The following is an 18,048-nucleotide window of genomic DNA, read 5'->3' as shown; positions in this document are numbered from 1 at the left end:
AACTTCAAATGCTAAAGAAATGTTTTGGTACCCTTCCCCAGATCTGTGCCTCGACACAATTGTGTCTCGGAGCTCTACAGACAATTCCTTCAACCTTGTTCTCTCTGATATGCACTGTACTTATAAGGTATCTATTTATTTTTAATACATTTTCAGAAATTTCTTTGAAACCTGTTTTAGTTTTGTCATTATGGGGTATTGATGATTTTTTTTTATTTAATCAATTTTAGAATAAGGTTGGAACGTAACAAAATGTGGGAAAAATCAAGAGTAGGAATACTTTCCGAATCCAAACATAACACCGTTGATTGTGTGTAGGGCTGTGACGGTGTTGGAAGTTGAGGTTAGGGTCATTTGCCAAGTCAACCAGGATTAGAGCATAGACTTCACTATTACCATTACACTATCATCAATCGCATTTCAATTATTATTATTATTCAAGTTATTATTACCTCTAAATTAAGTCTAGTATTCCAATTAAGAAATGTCAGATTTTCAATACCAAAATGTGACAATTTAACACACAGGCTATCAGAATCAAAAGAAATGTGCAAATTTCAGTGTTTTGATACACTACGTTACTGGTTTGTGTGTCCATTTTGTTTCAATGTTACTGTTGTCTTAGACCTAAAAAGCCCTATGTAAAAAGGGGAGGTCACAATTCTATTTGTACATGGATATGCTTCTTAATTAATAAACATATTTGGAACAACCCAATACACTTCACTATAATCATGGCATTTCATTATTATTATTTAGGTTATTACTTATAAATATTAAGACCCCCACAATGAGAGAAATAATGTAGGCTAAGCGACTGAAAATAGGCCTTTTACAAGAATAAATCATGACAGGAGCATATGATTCTTATTAGATGGATTCCAGACAGGAAACTTCAGCAAACTTTCTGAGTGGACATATAGGCCAGTAGAGAGAGAGAATCAGCGAACTCACACACACCACTGTAAAAGGACCCGTCAATCAAAGCCACCAGTATGTCAGTCAAGAGCAAATATTTCTCCCTTCCTTAAAACATATTAAAAAACCTAGGCCTACCATAGGCTTTCTGAAAGTAGGCTATAAGATAATGAATTGGCAAGGAAAGTATGAAGAGGAGAAACAGATGTGATTGTCATACTATCATTAAAATAGCAGCAAATAAAAAGGCTAAATGTCCATAGCCTATTTATCAGCGTTGATTAGTCTATAAAATTAAGAAACGATTCTGTATCAAATTATACCATGCCAGGTTGGAGAGGACGGGCACATTATAGGCCTCAGAGCCAGAACAACCTTGTCGACTGCTGTTGAATAATGAATAAATAGTCAGACACATCCAACCTTTTTAAAAAGATAAGAGTTATTCATCTACTAGCAGGGAATGATAAGGTGCAGTGTAGGCTAGAAGAACACCAGCGCTTCTACACCCCGGTGCATCGAGAGGTTGAGCTGCTGAAGCATCAAACAACCGTTGGAAAGAGGAGACGTAGACACTTTAATAGACTAAGTCAGCAAAACAATTGCTTATAGTCATTAGTAAATACTCCCGCTATTAAGCCAAGTTGATCTACCTTATAGTTCATCTTAAATATTTCCCCCCAAAATGATTGTATGCCTAATTCCATGGTTGACCGTTATTGATTTTATTTTACATATTTCATCCATAACTGTCAGTTACAGGGTTATTCAATTACCGTCACAGACGTATTTATGTGCATTTTACACTGACTGTTCTTTCTGATGCATTTGGAGCGGCAGGGTAGCATAGTGGACTAGTAACCGGAAGGTTGCAAGTTCAAATCCCCGAGCTGACAAGGTACAAATCTGTCGTTCTGCACCTGAACAGGCAGTTAACCCACTGACTTGCCTGGTTTAATAAAGGTAAAATAAAATAAATGTGTAATAATTTGGGGTAGGTGCAACATAAGACAAAAGAATGACAAGGTTTGAGTGAGAGGACTAACTGGTATCTCCAAGTCATTTCAATGCACTTTTATGACTGAAAGAAGAGTCTTCAACAAAAAGGTGCATTTTGTTTTTAGCTCTCCTAGCTGTGCTGTTGAGGAACAAGCACACTTGGTGTTTTGTTTGGAATACAGGCCTGCATCCCTGCCATCACACAATTACAGTTGTTGTTTACGTGATCCAAGGCAGTTCATAATGTTGGTGAACATAAGTGCATTCAGATGCGTGGTCTGTGGCAAATGTTGTCCACAATACAACAAACACAGGCTCATTGTGTTCAGGATAACCCAGGGTAAAACACCAGGTCATCTTGTAACTGTACATCAAATACAGCCATCATAAATGTTGTCCACAATACAACAAACACAGGCTCATTGTGTTCAGGATAACCCAGGGTAAAACACCAGGTCATCTTGTAACTGTACATCAAATACAGCCATCATAAATGTTGACACTGACATGGCCATGGAAATGTGTTGACACTGTATATTCCATTCGTTTTATGATATGGAAGTGTGAAGTGCACATTTGGACTCCCAGGTGTTTGGCTTGCTTGTATGACATCAGTGGTATTTATTATAATCCTTAATGTCTCATCTTTCAAAAGTACTGTACATCGAGTCCTCTTAATTTACTCAGACAACAAAACAATGCGGGAGGGATGGGGGAAACTTAACCCACTGTTCCTAGGCCGTCATTGAAAATAAGAATTTGTTCTTAACGGACTTGCCTAGTTCAATAAAGGTAAAATAAAAATACGCTATTGTCCGGTTGAAATATTATCGATTATTTAGACAATTGACAACATGAGGATAAATTATAAACATCGTTTGACATGTTGAGGAACTTTACCGGTACTATTAGGATGTATTCGTCTGCATGTTTTGACCTCCTCGGAGCCAGTGGATTCCTGAACAAAACGCACCAACAAAACAGAGTTTTTGGGATATAAAGAGGGACTTTACCGGTACTATTAGGATGTATTCGTCTGCATGTTTTGACCTCCTCGGAGCCAGTGGATTACTGAACAAAACGCACCAACAAAACAGAGTTTTTGGGATATAAAGAGGGACTTTACCGGTACTATTAGGATGTATTCGTCTGCATGTTTTGACCTCCTCGGAGCCAGTGGATTACTGAACAAAACGCACCAACAAAACAGAGTTTTTGGGATATAAAGAGGGACTTTACCGAACAAAACGCACCAACAAAACAGAGTTTTTGGGATATAAAGAGGGACTTTACCGAACAAAACGCACCAACAAAACAGAGTTTTTGGGATATAGAGGGACTTTACCGAACAAAACGCACCAACAAAACAGAGTTTTTGGGATATAGAGGGACTTTATCGAACAAAACGAATATTCATTGTGTAGCTGGGACTCTTGTGACTGCAACCATATGAAGACCTTCAAAGGCAAGTGATTAGTTTTTTCGCTATTTCTGACTTTTGTAATTCCTTTACTTGGTTGCATAATATTAGTATGGAGGTGCTATCCTCAGATAATAGCATCGTTTGCTTTCGCCGAAAAGCCTTTTTGAAATCTGACATGTTGGCTGGATTCACAACACGTGTAGCTTTAATTTGGTATCTTGCATGTGTGATTTAATGAAAGTTTGATTTTTATAGTAATTTATTTGAATTTGGCACTCTGCATTTTCCCTGGCGTTTGGCCAGGTGGGACCCTAGCATCCCACATATCCCAGAGAGGTTAACAAGAAGTTCATCTTTAAGCCGATGTGTAACACTTGTATTTTTTATGAATGTTTATTATGACTAGATCTGTATTTTGAATTTGGCGCCCTGCAATTTCACTGGATTTTGTCCATGTGGGTCGCTAGTGGAACGCCTGCGCCAGAATGATTAAAGAGAGAGCGGGTGGGAGGGAGCATGCGTAGGAGCTGTACGACTCTGTATGCTACGTGTCTGTACTGTAGTGTAGCGTGTCAGAGGAGATAGAGCTGTATGCTGGTCCAGCACCATCTTGCGGCCCTACAGTGTCTCCCTGGCCTATCCCAGCAGCCCAGAGAAAGAGAGACAGAGAGCGCGCGAGTGAGCAGAGAAGTCTGCCAAAGGAGTGAAGTGAATCATGAGCTTTTACCGTAAGGCATGAGTCACCCAGCCCACAGGCCTGGGCCTCTCGCTCTCTCATTTCACTTAGATTTCCTTGCTCTCCACCCCCCCACTTCGCTCTCTTCAACTCTCTATAACTTCTTTATTTAACCAGATAAGTCAATTGAGAAACAATTGTCATTTACAATAACGACCTGGCCAAGAGGCATAACATTGCAAGAGTTTACAGGACAACACACAATACCACTAAAAATAAATAAAAACAACTCTCAGTCCACCTCTCTGACCTGCACTCTCTCCCCTCTCACCAATTATTTCTCCTTCTCTCCCTCTTTCCTTCTCTACCCTGCTCCCCGTCTTTATCTGTGCCAGATCAGTCCCACTCAGGCCCTGCCAGGTCTTCATCGCTCCACCATTACAGGAAATAGCTCTGGTCAGCACAACTCAAAGCTCTTCAGACAGTACTAACACACAACAGAACTCTTTCAGAGACTCCCTCTAACCAGCAAACAAGAAAAACAAGTGCCAAAAATGTTACATTTTCAGAAAAAGGAAATGAAGGACAAACATGAAATCTTAACAGGAAATGTATCTAGACTACAAACTATCAAATATCTGACCTGCTGAATCACTGAACGTTTGAAACACTACACACACTCCAGTTTTTTCTGGATCAAAATGGGGCTTAGGTGGTGGGCGTGGCCAAACAAAACATTTAGAGGCCCTCCTGTTGGCCGCAGTGACAAAATGGAACCGTTTTAATGCCAATCTTCTGCAATTCTACACATTTAGCCATGACGTTTAGAGACAAAAAATCTATTTTAAAGCACATTTCCTGCAATTCTACACATTTTGCCATGGTTTACGCTAATCGGAGTGACTCAACATTATAACAAAGTCAATGGGGAACTCATGCCATAACAAGGCATCATTTTTACATTTTAGATTCTCCCTGACTGTCTAGCTTTTATTTTGTTCCATAGGTCCATTATCTTTTGGGTATACCTCACATTTTGTTTAAGTTTACACTGAAAAGGTTTTTCCATTCCAAAAATTATTTGCAAATATATATATATTTTTTTTTACTGTTTGGACACAGGCGGTACGAAGAGAAAAAAACTTGGGCGGTTGTGTTGTCACGATACCAGAATTTTGACTTCAATACAGATACCAGGTTTAGTATCAAAATACTTGATTCAGTCACGTCAAAAAAAGAAGACATGTTAGCCAAAGTCCCAGAATGACACTGGATCCAGACAGATAAACTCAGCTACTGCTCTGTTGGGCATCTTTAGAGTTTAACATTTTTCAGAGACAGCCATGTATGCATAATCCAGCGTTTCCCAAACTCGGTCCTCGGTACCCCAAGGGGTGCAAGTTTTTATTTTTGTATCTCTATTGATAATCTGGGTAAATCATGTGGCCTAGGCCTATTCACAATATAGGTGAATGCATATTCAATAGTGTTTGCATGCATGTTGGCTGATTTTCATGGGGCTACAGAAGACAAATGATCAGTTACCCTTCTATTTGGGCCTTATTTTCTTGTACTGATCAACAAAATTTGCATAGAAGTTAGTTATTTTATAAAAGTGTGCGCTTTTAACCAGTAATGACATCATTCATGAGGCAAGAGGGGGGAGGCCAGTCAAAGCCATATTCACATGCACACACAGTCAGTTCGCAGAGGCAACAGAATATTTTGGAGAGACCGAATAAGTGAATTAATAAAGTTTGGTTGGCAATCATCTTTGTAATCAGCATATTTTGCTTTATAGTTTGCATATTATCACAAACAAAGAACTAGGGTAGTGAATAGATGTTCCAGTAGTTGCTCCACTAAAGGTTTTGTGATGATGCTGCAGGACTTAGAGGTTATTTGTGGTTTAGTACGGTACCCTGCATCACTACTGCATTGCTCCAGACCAGCGCAAGGCAAAGTTACAAAGTTATATTCTCACAGATATATCATTAACCCTGTTATTAGCAGGACAATATAAACTCAGCAAAAAAAGAAATGTCCCGTTTTCAGGACCCTGTCTTTCAAAGATAATTCGTAAAAATACAAATAACTTCACAGATCTTCATTGTAAAGGGTTTAAACACTGTTTTCCGTGCTTGTTCAATGAACCATAAACAATTAATGAACACGCACCTGTGGTAGTTAAGACACTAACAGCTTACAGACGGTAGGCAACTAAAGGTCATAGTTATGAAAACTTAGTAGAAAGGCCTCTTTAGTGTGCCGACTCTGAAAAACACCAAAAGAAAGATGCCCAGGGTCCCTGCTCATCTGAGTGAACGTGCCTTAGGCATGCTGCAAGGAGGCATGAGGACTGCAGATGTGGTCAGGGTAATAAATTGCAATGTCCGTACTGTGAGACGCCTAAGACGGCACTACAGGGAGACAGGACGGACTGCGGATCATCCTCGCAGTGGCAGACCACGTGTAACAACACCTGCACAGGATCGGTACATCCGAACATCACACCTGTGGGACAGGTACAGGATGACGACAACAACAAGTTACACCAGGAACTCACAATCCCTCCATCAGTGCTCAGACTGTCCGCAATAGGCTGAGAGGCTGGACTGAGGGCTTGTAGGCCTGTTGTAAGGTAGGTCCTCACCAGACATCATCAGTCAACAATGTCGCCTATGAGCACAAACGCCCCGTCGCTGGACCAGACAGGACTGGCAAAAAGTGCTCTTCACTGACGAGTCACGGTTTTGTCTCACCAGAGATGATGGTCGGATTTGCGTTTATCGTTGAAGGAATGAGCATTACACTGAGGCCTGTACTCTGGAGCGGGATCGATTTGGAGGTGGAGGGTCCGTCATGGTCTGGGGCGGTGAGTCACAGCATCCTTAGACTGAGCTTGTTGTCATTGCAGGCAATCTCAACGCTGTGCGTTACAGGGAAGACATCCTCCTCCCTCATGTGGTACCCTTCCTGCAGGCTCATCAGCCGTACTCTTAGTTCTGTGCGTGATTTCCTGCAAGACAGGAATGTCAGTGTTCTGCCATGGCCAGCGAAGAGCCCGGATCTCAATCCCATTGAGCACGTCTGGGACCTGTTGGATCTGAGGGTGAGGGCTAGGGCCATTCCCCCCAGAAATGTCAGGGAACTTGCAGGTGCCTTGGTGGAAGAGTGGAGTAACATCTCACAGCAAGAACTGGCAAATGTGGTGCAGTCCATGAGGAGGAGATGCACTGCAGTTTTTAATGCAGCTGATGGCCACACCAGATACTGACTGTTACTCTTGATTTTGACCCCCCCTTTGTTTAGGGACACATTCTATTTCTGTTAGTCACATGTCTGTGGAACTTGTTCAGTTTATGTCTCAGTTGTTGAATCTTATGTTCATACAAATATTTACATATGTTAAGTTTGCTGAAAATAAAATGCAGTTGACAGTGAGAGGACGTTTCTTTTTTTGCTGAGTTTATATTGGTCATGGCTACCGAGTGGCGCACAATGGGATTGCCTTGCAGTTCTCCAGCTGTATCCACTGAAATAGCGGTGGGCGCGCAAGGTTCATGGCACGAGGGCAGGGGGCACAGGATGGGTTGTAGAGCCACGCACAGAAGACGGACCTAGCCCATGGGGAAGGGAGGAGGAGGAAGGGAAGGGAGGGTGGACCCCCACCCCGCCCCACTGGGTAGCACAGAGCAACACTTTAAGCGGCATTGCACTAATAATGGCGCTGACTAGGGAAACAATCCCACTCTTCTTAGTGCCAGTCTGCACGTTCAAACTAAAACAATGTAACTAATAATGGCACGAAAAATTTGGAGGGCCTTTATTCAGATAACAAATCGCTCACTTTCGTTTGGGCCTACTGAGTGGCGCAGCTGTCTAAGACACTGCATCGCAGTGCAAAATGCGTTGCTACAGATGCAGGTTTGATACCCGTGCCGGCCGCCACCGGGAGATCCATGAGGCGGCTTTAGGTTTCAATTAATTAATTAATTAATTTAGAATCCCCCAATATGTAATTATTGGCGGAGAGTCACATCATATTTTTCAATATACTGTAGGCATACTATAGGAGACATGAGTCTCACTAGTGTTGAGTAATGTGCTGTTAAAAGTGGTGTAGGTCTTGTTTATTTAAAGAGCATAATGAAGTTAAAAGCAATAGGATTTGAAGCAATAGCCTCCAACTATTTTAGCACCATTTTGCGCTGCTCTGAGACGAGCATAGGGACCGGTCTTGATACATTTTGTTTCGGTACTGGTTAGAAGACTACAATTATAGAATTAGGGTGTGCAAATGTTGTGCTTTTAGTGTAACCTTTATTTAACTAGGCAAGTCAGTTAAAGAACAAATTCTTATTTACAAGGACAGCCTGCTCCTTCCTCCCAGTCAGGGAATTGAACCCCGGACTCCCGTGTGCCAGCACGCCACTGGGATTCTTTAGTTGAATAGCCTAGTACTGTAGCTTACTGTAGACTGTCACGTTGTACAGCGCCATATTTTCCGTTCCGTCCTTATTTATTTTTAAAAGTATATTGAAGATAGAAGCAATAGGATTTGAAGCTATAGCTATTTCAGCATCCTTTCGCGTTGCTATGAAACAACACGGGGACTGGTCTTGACAAATTAATGAGATTTTTTATTTTCACTGAATCTCCGTTTGGGTATTGGTTACACTATAATTAGGGTGAGGAAATGTTATGCCCCTTAGATATTAATTTAGAATCCTCCAATCCTCTTATGCTCTTAGTACTGTAGCCTACTCCTGACTGTCACGCTGTACAGCGCCATATTTTCCATTCCATCCTAACGGAAACCCTGAGGGTTTCATTTTTCTTGGAATAGAAACACCATAATATTAATCAAATTAATTACGGTAAATTTCTTAAAAACAATCCCATACACTATGCTCTTACAGAAAAGGTTTTAAATTCTCTAGTAATGCCAATATTGAAGACTATCAAATGCTTCTCAAAGATGCCCTCTGGTGGTCAAACTAACACTAACTTGCATTAACGGTAAAACTGGCTGACAATTAAATAACGTAGCACAGAATTCTGCATCAGCCTGCAAGGTATGCTGCAGTATGACGCAACCTTTAAAGGAGGAACCACTGTAGCTTCAGCTGTAAGCTAGCAAGAAACGTTAGCCTACAAAGCGACTGGTATCTTCTTGCATTGTAAAGTGCTGCATCATTCAAGTGTGTTAACTTCTGTGCAGCATGAGTGTGGAGCTAACATGATGTAGCCCAGACTCCCAGTGCAGCATGAGTGTGGAGCTAACATGATGTAGCCCAGACTCCCAGTACAGTATGAGTGTGGAGCTAACATGATACAGCCCAGACTCCCAGTACAGCATGAGTGTGGAGCTAACATGATACAGCCCAGACTCCCAGTGCAGCATGAGTGTGGAGCTAACATGATGTAGCCCAGACTCCCAGTGCAGCATGAGTGTGGAGCTAACATGATACAGCCCAGACTCCCAGTGCAGCATGAGTGTGGAGCTAACATGATGTAGCCCAGACTCCCAGTGCAGTATGAGTGGGGAACTAACATGATGCAGCCCAGACTCCTAGTGCAGTATGAGTGTGGAGCTAACATGATACAGCCCAGACTCCCAGTGCAGCATGAGTGTGTAGCTAACATGATGTAGCCCAGACTCCCAGTACAGTATGAGTGTGTAGCTAACATGATACAGCCCAGACTCCCAGTACAGCATGAGTGTGTAGCTAACATGATGTAGCCCAGACTCCCAGTACAGTATGAGTGTGTAGCTAACATGATACAGCCCAGACTCCCAGTACAGCATGAGTGTGTAGCTAACATGATGTAGCCCAGACTCCCAGTACAGTATGAGTGTGTAGCTAACATGATACAGCCCAGACTCCCAGTACAGTATGAGTGTGTAGCTAACATGATGTAGCCCAGACTCCCAGTACAGCATGAGTGTGGAGCTAACATGATGTAGCCCAGACTCCCAGTGCAGCATGAGTGTGGAGCTAACATGATACAGCCCAGACTCCCAGTACAGTATGAGTGGGGAACTAACTTGATGTAGCCCAGACTCCCAGTACAGGCTAAGTGGAGCTAACATGATGTAGCCCAGACTCCCAGTACAGTATGAGTGTGGAGCTAACATGATACAGCCCAGACTCCCAGTACAGTATGAGTGGGGAACTAACATGATACAGCCCAGACTCCCAGTATAGGCTAAGTGGAGCTAACATGATGTAGCCCAGACTCCCAGTACAGTATGAGTGTGGAGCTAACATGATGTAGCCCAGACTCCCAGTGCAGTATGAGTGGGGAACGAACATGATGTAGCCCAGACTCCCAGTACAGGCTAAGTGGAGCTAACATGATACAGCCCAGACTCCCAGTACAGTATGAGTGGGGAACTAACATGATACAGCCCAGACTCCCAGTACAGGCTAAGTGGAGCTAACATGATACAGCCCAGACTCCCAGTACAGGCTAAGTGGAGCTAACATGATACAGCCCAGACTCCCAGTACAGGCTAAGTGGAACTAACATGATGTAGCCCAGACTCCCAGTACAGGCTAAGTGGAGCTAACATGATACAGCCCAGACTCCCAGTACAGGCTAAGTGGAGCTAACATGATGTAGCCCAGACTCCCAGTACAGGCTAAGTGGAGCTAACATGATACAGCCCAGACTCCCAGTACAGGCTAAGTGGAACTAACATGATGTAGCCCAGACTCCCAGTACAGGCTAAGTGGAGCTAACATGATACAGCCCAGACTCCCAGTACAGGCTAAGTGGAGCTAACATGATACAGCCCAGACTCCCAGTACAGGCTAAGTGGAGCTAACATGATACAGCCCAGACTCCCAGTACAGGCTAAGTGGAGCTAACATGATACAGCCCAGACTCCCAGTACAGGCTAAGTGGAACTAACATGATGTAGCCCAGACTCCCAGTACAGGCTAAGTGGAGCTAACATGATACAGCCCAGACTCCCAGTACAGGCTAAGTGGAGCTAACATGATACAGCCCAGACTCCCAGTACAGGCTAAGTGGAGCAGGCACGGTGCACTCACACTATAAGGTGGACATTGGCTGCGCTGATAGACAGACTTGATCAATGAGACACATTTGACAGAAGTACCGGAAATAAAATAAATTCTAGTCCCGAACCATTTTTCATGTTCTTGTATTGAAAAAGTACAGAATGGTCGGTATACCATGCAACACTATTAGGTGGCCCGCCCCATACTGTCTATGCAGAAAAAAAACCTGCACACACAAAATGTACATATATTAACTAAGTATGACTGAGTTGAAATCTTTAGACTGGTCTTCCGGTTGTTTAAATCAGATCAAATCTCTCTCACACACGCCAGCTGTGTTTACTCTCCACCCCTCCACAGTGGCCCCCTGCTGTAATTGACTCTCTATATTTAGAATCCCAGGCCAGGTAGAGCACATTCAAAACAAACAACGAACACAACAACAGATCCTCCCACACAGCGGTGCACACAGCCCTGCAGGTGAACTAGACAGCAGTCTGGAGCACAGTGTGATACACAGCAGACCCAAGGAAACAGGCAAGGAAACAACAATGGCATACACTATACATATCTAAAAGGAGAATGCAAAGTGGCAAACTAAACAAAATACGGGGAAAACACTTGAACTATCATCAATATAAGATATGAATCCCGGAAAAGCTCCACGAAATAAAATGTACAACACATAATCATAGAGAAAACAAGTTGGACAGTCAACTGTGGTCAAGTTCAGGGTTGTGGAACATTCCCAGAGGTCAAAAGGTCACAAAGGAAAAAGCTCAAAGTAAAGTGCTAACCTGTGTGCGATGCACCAGAGGATTTCTGACTCGAGTCAGGTTCGGGGCGTCCTGGTATAGTTGGAAGGGTCCCAGGGGGCAGCGGCTGACCCCTCTTCAGCAGCTGCTTGTGCTCCTGCTGGCGGAAGCGCGGAGGGATCTCTCTTGGCGGGTAACGCTGTTGGGCGGGCGAGGGCTGGGACTGCTGCTGGGCACTGGAGGGGGCGCGCTTGCCATTACTGCCACTGCTGCTGGTGGGGGGCACAGACGGGGTGGCACTGGGGTTGGCGGGGGGAGGAGGGGTGGGGCCGGGCTTGGCTGAGTCTGGCACTGTGGAGGGAAGAGAGAGGAGGCAGGAAGTTAAGGCACCAGGCAGAAGCTGATTTTGATTTATTCAACACACACATTGACACATCCATATGCTTAGCATCCTACTGACCTAGCCGTGACTTCTCGTTCTCACATTTACATTCCACCCTGACCGTCTATTATGTCTCCGCTTCCAGCCCCTATGACAAACTCCACTCACCCACTTCCTCAGTCTAGCATTAACATAAGCCAGCTAGCACTGTTTAGCATGGTATGCTAGCTAATTACTCAACTCATTCATTTCCTCAGCAATAGCTAGCAAGCACCATTAAGCATGCTAGCTAAGTACTATTTTCATGTATTGCCTTAACTGTTTTAGCTTCTTAGCAGCCTAGCATGCTAAGTACTGTACTCATTCATTTCCGGGCTCAATATTAGCAGTTTTGTAGGCTAGCACCTTAAGTATTAGCAACAGAGGGGAAGTGCTCAAAAAGGTCAGGGCTCAATCCGTATGAGGAGAGGCCAAGTATCAAGAGGATCAGATTTGGAACGACGGGCATCAGGTGCATTATTGAAACGAGATGTATTCTGGTCATAATCTCTGTACTGTTGCTTACATAATAAATGTGATAGTCAGCAAAGAGTCTACTGCCGCTCTTCCATTTAATTCATTAAATGGATGATCATTTTTACCATGCTAGTAAATTAGAGTTTTATTTTCGGGCACTAGAAAGGTCCTCCTGAAATGGACACAAGCATGGGGCAGAGCGCTAACCTATTATACCAAGTAAAAGAGATGCTTGTAAATCGCTCTGGATAAGAACATCTGCTCAATTACCAATATGTTAATGTACGTGTAAGTGTATTGAGTAGAAAACATGGTGAGGGTAAAAGACAGAGGGTTAAAAACCCAGCAAAAGAAGCTGACTATACCGCGCTCTGACACATTCCTTACAAACAACTTATTGATTCATTGTTTCATGTTCCACTGTTTTGTTATGCTTCCCCAAAAAATTATTCACCAAAATTGTGATTTAAATAACTTGGGAATAGAGGAATGCTCACAGACACACATTGACAGTAGTGGGATGCAGTCTAAACAAAGACATGCCTGTTAAAATCACACAGCCAGAGGGAGCAAGAGAGAAAGATCTGGCATGGCAACACTAGTAAAAACATCAGCAGGATCCAGCAACACAGACCAGAAGCCAAACAAACCAGCGTGAGATTGTGATGTGTTTTACAGTACGAGAGAATCAATGTGTGAGACAGGAAACAATCCTGTGGCTAGATATTCTCACAAAGTAAAAAGCTCATTATAAACTGGGTGGTTTGAGCCCTGAATGCTGACTGGCTGACAGCTGTGCTATATCAGACCATATACCACGGGTATGAATCTTTTTTTTTACTGCTCTAATTACATTGGTAATCAGTTTATAATAGCAATAAGGCACCTCGGGGGGTTGTGCTTTTGCGTTGTGCCCAAGAACAGCCCTTGGCCATGGTATATTGCCCATATACCACACACCCCCCCAGGCCTTATTGATTAAGTAACCCACAGAAAATCATGTGTGGGTTCTGCGTACGACGCTGTATGGGAACGGTGCAGCTCCATTGACCACAGCCCGATGTTTGTGCAGTGAACGGTGAACAGCTCACACACACAGTTATGTAACCGGGAGGCCCACAGTAAGGGGGAAGAGGACAGAACGGGGTCATACAAAAACATGTATTTTAACCTTTATTTTAGCAGGGAGTCATACTGAGACCAAGGTCTCTTATAAAGAGGCCTGTAATTACAAAAATATACACATTAATACAACATGAAAAGCAGAGATACACAACAGTCATAGAAAAACAAACATTATACATTTTTTCACAAGTAAGGTGCAAAGAAACTAATAGCAGATTTACCTAACTGTGTAGAGGAATTTCCAGAGTTAGCCATCCCTGAGACTGGGGTAACCCCATTTTTCTGGCGACCCCTCCCACCCCAAATAAAAAAAAAACGTAAAATGAAAAAGTACATTTAGATTCACATCCACCGAAAACCTTCAATTCAAATATCTTATCAAAGCACCAATAAATACCTTTACTCAATGATATTGTATTTTTCTAATAATCTTTCTCAATACGTTTGCATTAGGGATGTTACCGGTTAATCAGTTAGCCCCCAAAAACACATTTGACCGGTCTTGCTTATCGGTCTAGAGTAAATTTGCATAATTTTGTGGAATTAACAAATTGGTTCATGTATATTTGTTAGTCGTCATGCATTTTAATTTATCACACGAGCACAGCATACACAGCCTAGTTTGAGGAGCGGAATAGCCTACCATCTGTCAGACAGCACAAGAGTATCTCCTCAAAAAGCCTGCGTAGGCTGCTGGAGTGAATTCAGCAGCATAGGCCTGTCTACCGTTGACTATCAGCACATCACCCACCACTTTGCAGTGTGAGGTTGAAACCTGAACGGTTTCACTTTACGTCAAATGAATCAGTCTTACCTTGCTTCAAAGTAGCCGTGCGAAAATCCATCCAAAGAAACAGGGAGGCTATTATTTTATTGGTTTTCATATCAACATTATTTTGTTGTCCAGAAGCCAAATGCATTATCCTAGTCATATTAGCAACCCATCATAGTAGCTGCTATTAGATTCCCCCTCTTTCTACGTTTCTAAAAGAGATATTCATCTCTGTCACATATGGAACTGCTCACATTAGGTGCTCTGTTGAGAACGGTGTTTCCCGCTAATTGCATTTGGGTAAATCTTAGAAAATTAAGTTTTATTAGGTGCTTCATTATAGGAGTTGCATGTTCTATAACAGGCTATAGGCAATAACAGGCTTCATCAATAAGTGCATCGATGACGTCGTCTCCACAGTGACCGTACGTACGTACGTACATACCTCAACCAGAAGCCATGGATTACAGGCAACCTCCTCCCTGAGCTAAAGGCTAGAGCTGCCGCTTTCAAGGAGTGGGACTCTAACCAGGAGGCTTATAAGAAATCCTGCTATACCCTCTGACGAACCATCAAACAGGCAAAGGGTAAATACAGGACTGAGATCGAATCGTACTACACAGGTTCCAAACATCGACAGATGTGGCAGGGCTGACAAACCATTACAGACCACAAAGCGAAGCACAGCCGAGAGCTGCCCAGTTACACAAGCCTACCAGATGAGCCAAATTACTTCTATGCTTGCGTGGAGGCAAATAACACTGAAATATGGATGAGAGCACCAGCTGTTCCGGAAAACTGTGTGATCATGCTCTCCGCAGTCGATGCGAGTAAGACCTTTTAAAAACAGGTCAACATTCACAAGGCCGCTTAGCCAAACGGATTACCAGGATGTTTACTGCGAGAATGTACTGACCAACTGGCAAGTGTCTTCACTGACATTTTCAATGTCTCCCTGTCCGAGTCTGTAATACCAACATGTTTCAAGCAGACCACCATAGTGGGCACAGGAACTAAGGTAACCTGCCTAAAGGACTACCAACCCGTAGCACTCATGTCTGTAGCCATGAAGTGCTTTGAAAGGCTGGCCATGGCTCATATCAACACCAGTATCCCAGAAACCCTAGACCAACTCCAATTTGCATACTGCCCTAACGGATCCACTTCCTGACATCCAGGCTGTGTCAGAGGAAGACCCTAAAAATGGTCAAAGACTCCAGCCACCCTAGTAGTAGACTGTTCTCTCTGCTACCGCACGGCAAGCGGTACCGGAGCGCCAAGTCTCGGTCCAAGAGGCTACTAAATAGCTTCTACCCCCTAAGCCATAAGACCCCTGAACATCTAATCAAATGGCTTCACAGACTATTTGCGTTGCCCCTCCCCCTCATTTACACCGCTGCTACCCTCTGTTGTTATCATCTATGAATAGTCACTTTAATAACTCTGCTTACATGTACATATTACCTCAACTAACTGGTGCCCCCTCACATCGACTCTGTACCGGTACCCCCCTGTATATAGTCTCGCTATTGTTATTTTACTGCTGCTCTTTAATTACTTGTTACCTTTATTTCTTATTCATATTTGTACTGCATTGTTGTTTCGGGGCTCGTAAGAGAGTATTTCACTGTAAGGTTTACACCCGTTGTATTTGACGCATGTGACTAATAACATTTGATTTGATTTTTAAAATTTGATTTCCCCCCTGGTTCTCCCTCTGCCCCCGCATCAGAGCATCATGGTGGGCTACAGCTGTTGCCACCAGCCCCCTGACTAGCTCCAGCTCTACCTCAGCCTGCCTGCAGCATAGGAACCAGGCAGGAAAGCTATTGAGCTAGAGTGTGCCTCGCATCAGACTTCTCTCTCTCTACCTCTCCTCTACTCCCTACCCCTCCCTCCCTCCTCGTTCATCCATTCCTCCTTGTTTATAGCCAAAGATGGCTACATTAGGCCAAGCAGATGGAAGGCATATAAATTACGCTGGCTAATTCTCCCTGCTGCTGATTCAGATGGGATTTTCCTGTTAAAACTGGGAGTATTCTACGTCCTGTCTTTAAATAGAACAGTATTAGAGTGATGGCGGTCTCTCTGACGTAGATGCTTCTAGAAGTACTGGGGACGGATGGAGGGAGCAAAGAGGCGGGGCTAGCGGTCTGTTCTCTGGCTACACCAATCACAACATGGTGCAGAGAATAGTGTGTGTCACAATCCCACCACCCCCGAGTCTGTCAATCTGTGTCTCTGAATCCAGCCCTCCCTCTAATCCACTTACAATTAGAGCACTATTCTTCCTCTGCACCCCTATTCTTCCTCTGCACCCCTATTCTTCCTCTGCACCCCTATTCTTCCTCTAAAAACAGAGTCCATGAGGTGTGATGAATACAGTGAAAGAGGTGGGAAAAAAGTAGGAGATGGAAAGCGAGAAAAAGAGATTACACAGTTCTAAGCTGTGCGATGAGCCTGTTTGGTAAGATACACAGTCGTCAGCTGGAGAGAGCTGTGTGGATTCCCAGTTCATCAAAGATGCACATCAAACTACGGCCCTGAGACCCTACAGCCTCACGCAAAGGAAGGGGATCCCATTTTACACTTTAAAAGAGCCCTTCATTTTCTGACGATCTCACACACACACCAGGGGTCACGTTAGAGTTAAAAAATCTGCATTTTCAAAACACAATCCAAAAAATATAAATAACATTCTGTGTTTCAAACCATTTCACCTGCGTTTTATTTTGAAAGTCGGTGTTTTTTGCTTCAATAGTGATCGGGGTGCAACTATAGTTTTCCTTCACAGAAAAGACGTTAGTGAAACACATTCAGCAGACAGTAGATTCATTTTCATCAGATGACAGAAGTACAAAGCTATTTGGCTCGTAGCCACACAAGTAAAAAAAAGGAGGCCAAATGTCTGAAGTTTGAGGTGCCCTTAATCTGTCTGTCTCAGTGTCTGTGTGTGTTCGCACCATGCAGACTGCTCTCCACTCATCAAATCAGGCCACACACACAATTATAGGCTTTTCCATAGCTTACGTCTTTAAAATCGTCCAGAGAGAGGAACTGAATGGAGAGCTTTCATACCCGAGGCCCCGACAACAGCTCACACTGCTCTAAACAGGCTACTATTGCCCAATGTTTGGGGGGGAAACACATGGGTAGATCGGAGAGATTAATTACTAGGTCTTCTCTGTTATAATGGGCTGCATTCAGGAGAGAAAGTGTTCAACTCCATTTCACAGCAGGGTCTTGGAAAGCAAGTCAATACAAGTGTTGACTTTAATACTGTGGCATATTGGGTTCAGGGAAGCTATGGATGTAAAAATAGAATGCAGCCAAGAAAATGATGGGATGTGTCATGGCCTTACCAAGATGGCAGCGTGCAATAGAGTTGAATACATTATTGAATAGCTTCACAATGCAGACCAATGAATGACAGTCAATGTTGGCAAAA

At 43.3% G+C, this 18,048-nt stretch overlaps 1 protein-coding gene across 3 annotated transcripts in view; it reads right to left on the bottom strand.

The window, feature by feature from the left end:
• The window catches only part of LOC110514101 (trinucleotide repeat-containing gene 6C protein), a 78,568-nt gene that overhangs the window by 33,446 nt on the left and 27,074 nt on the right, over positions 1–18,048 (bottom strand). For all 3 annotated transcript variants that reach the window (XM_036941648.1, XM_036941649.1, XM_036941647.1), the window contains exon 4: positions 11,848–12,156. In XM_036941648.1, coding sequence (XP_036797543.1) covers positions 11,848–12,156 — 309 coding nt within the window. The remainder of the gene's footprint in view (positions 1–11,847; positions 12,157–18,048) is intronic.

Source organism: Oncorhynchus mykiss, chromosome 13 (genome assembly GCF_013265735.2).
Source record: "Oncorhynchus mykiss isolate Arlee chromosome 13, USDA_OmykA_1.1, whole genome shotgun sequence".
Lineage (NCBI taxonomy): Eukaryota > Metazoa > Chordata > Actinopteri > Salmoniformes > Salmonidae > Oncorhynchus > Oncorhynchus mykiss.
The sequence above is the reverse complement of the archived record's forward strand: the minus strand, read 5'-3'. Positions and strand labels throughout refer to the sequence as shown.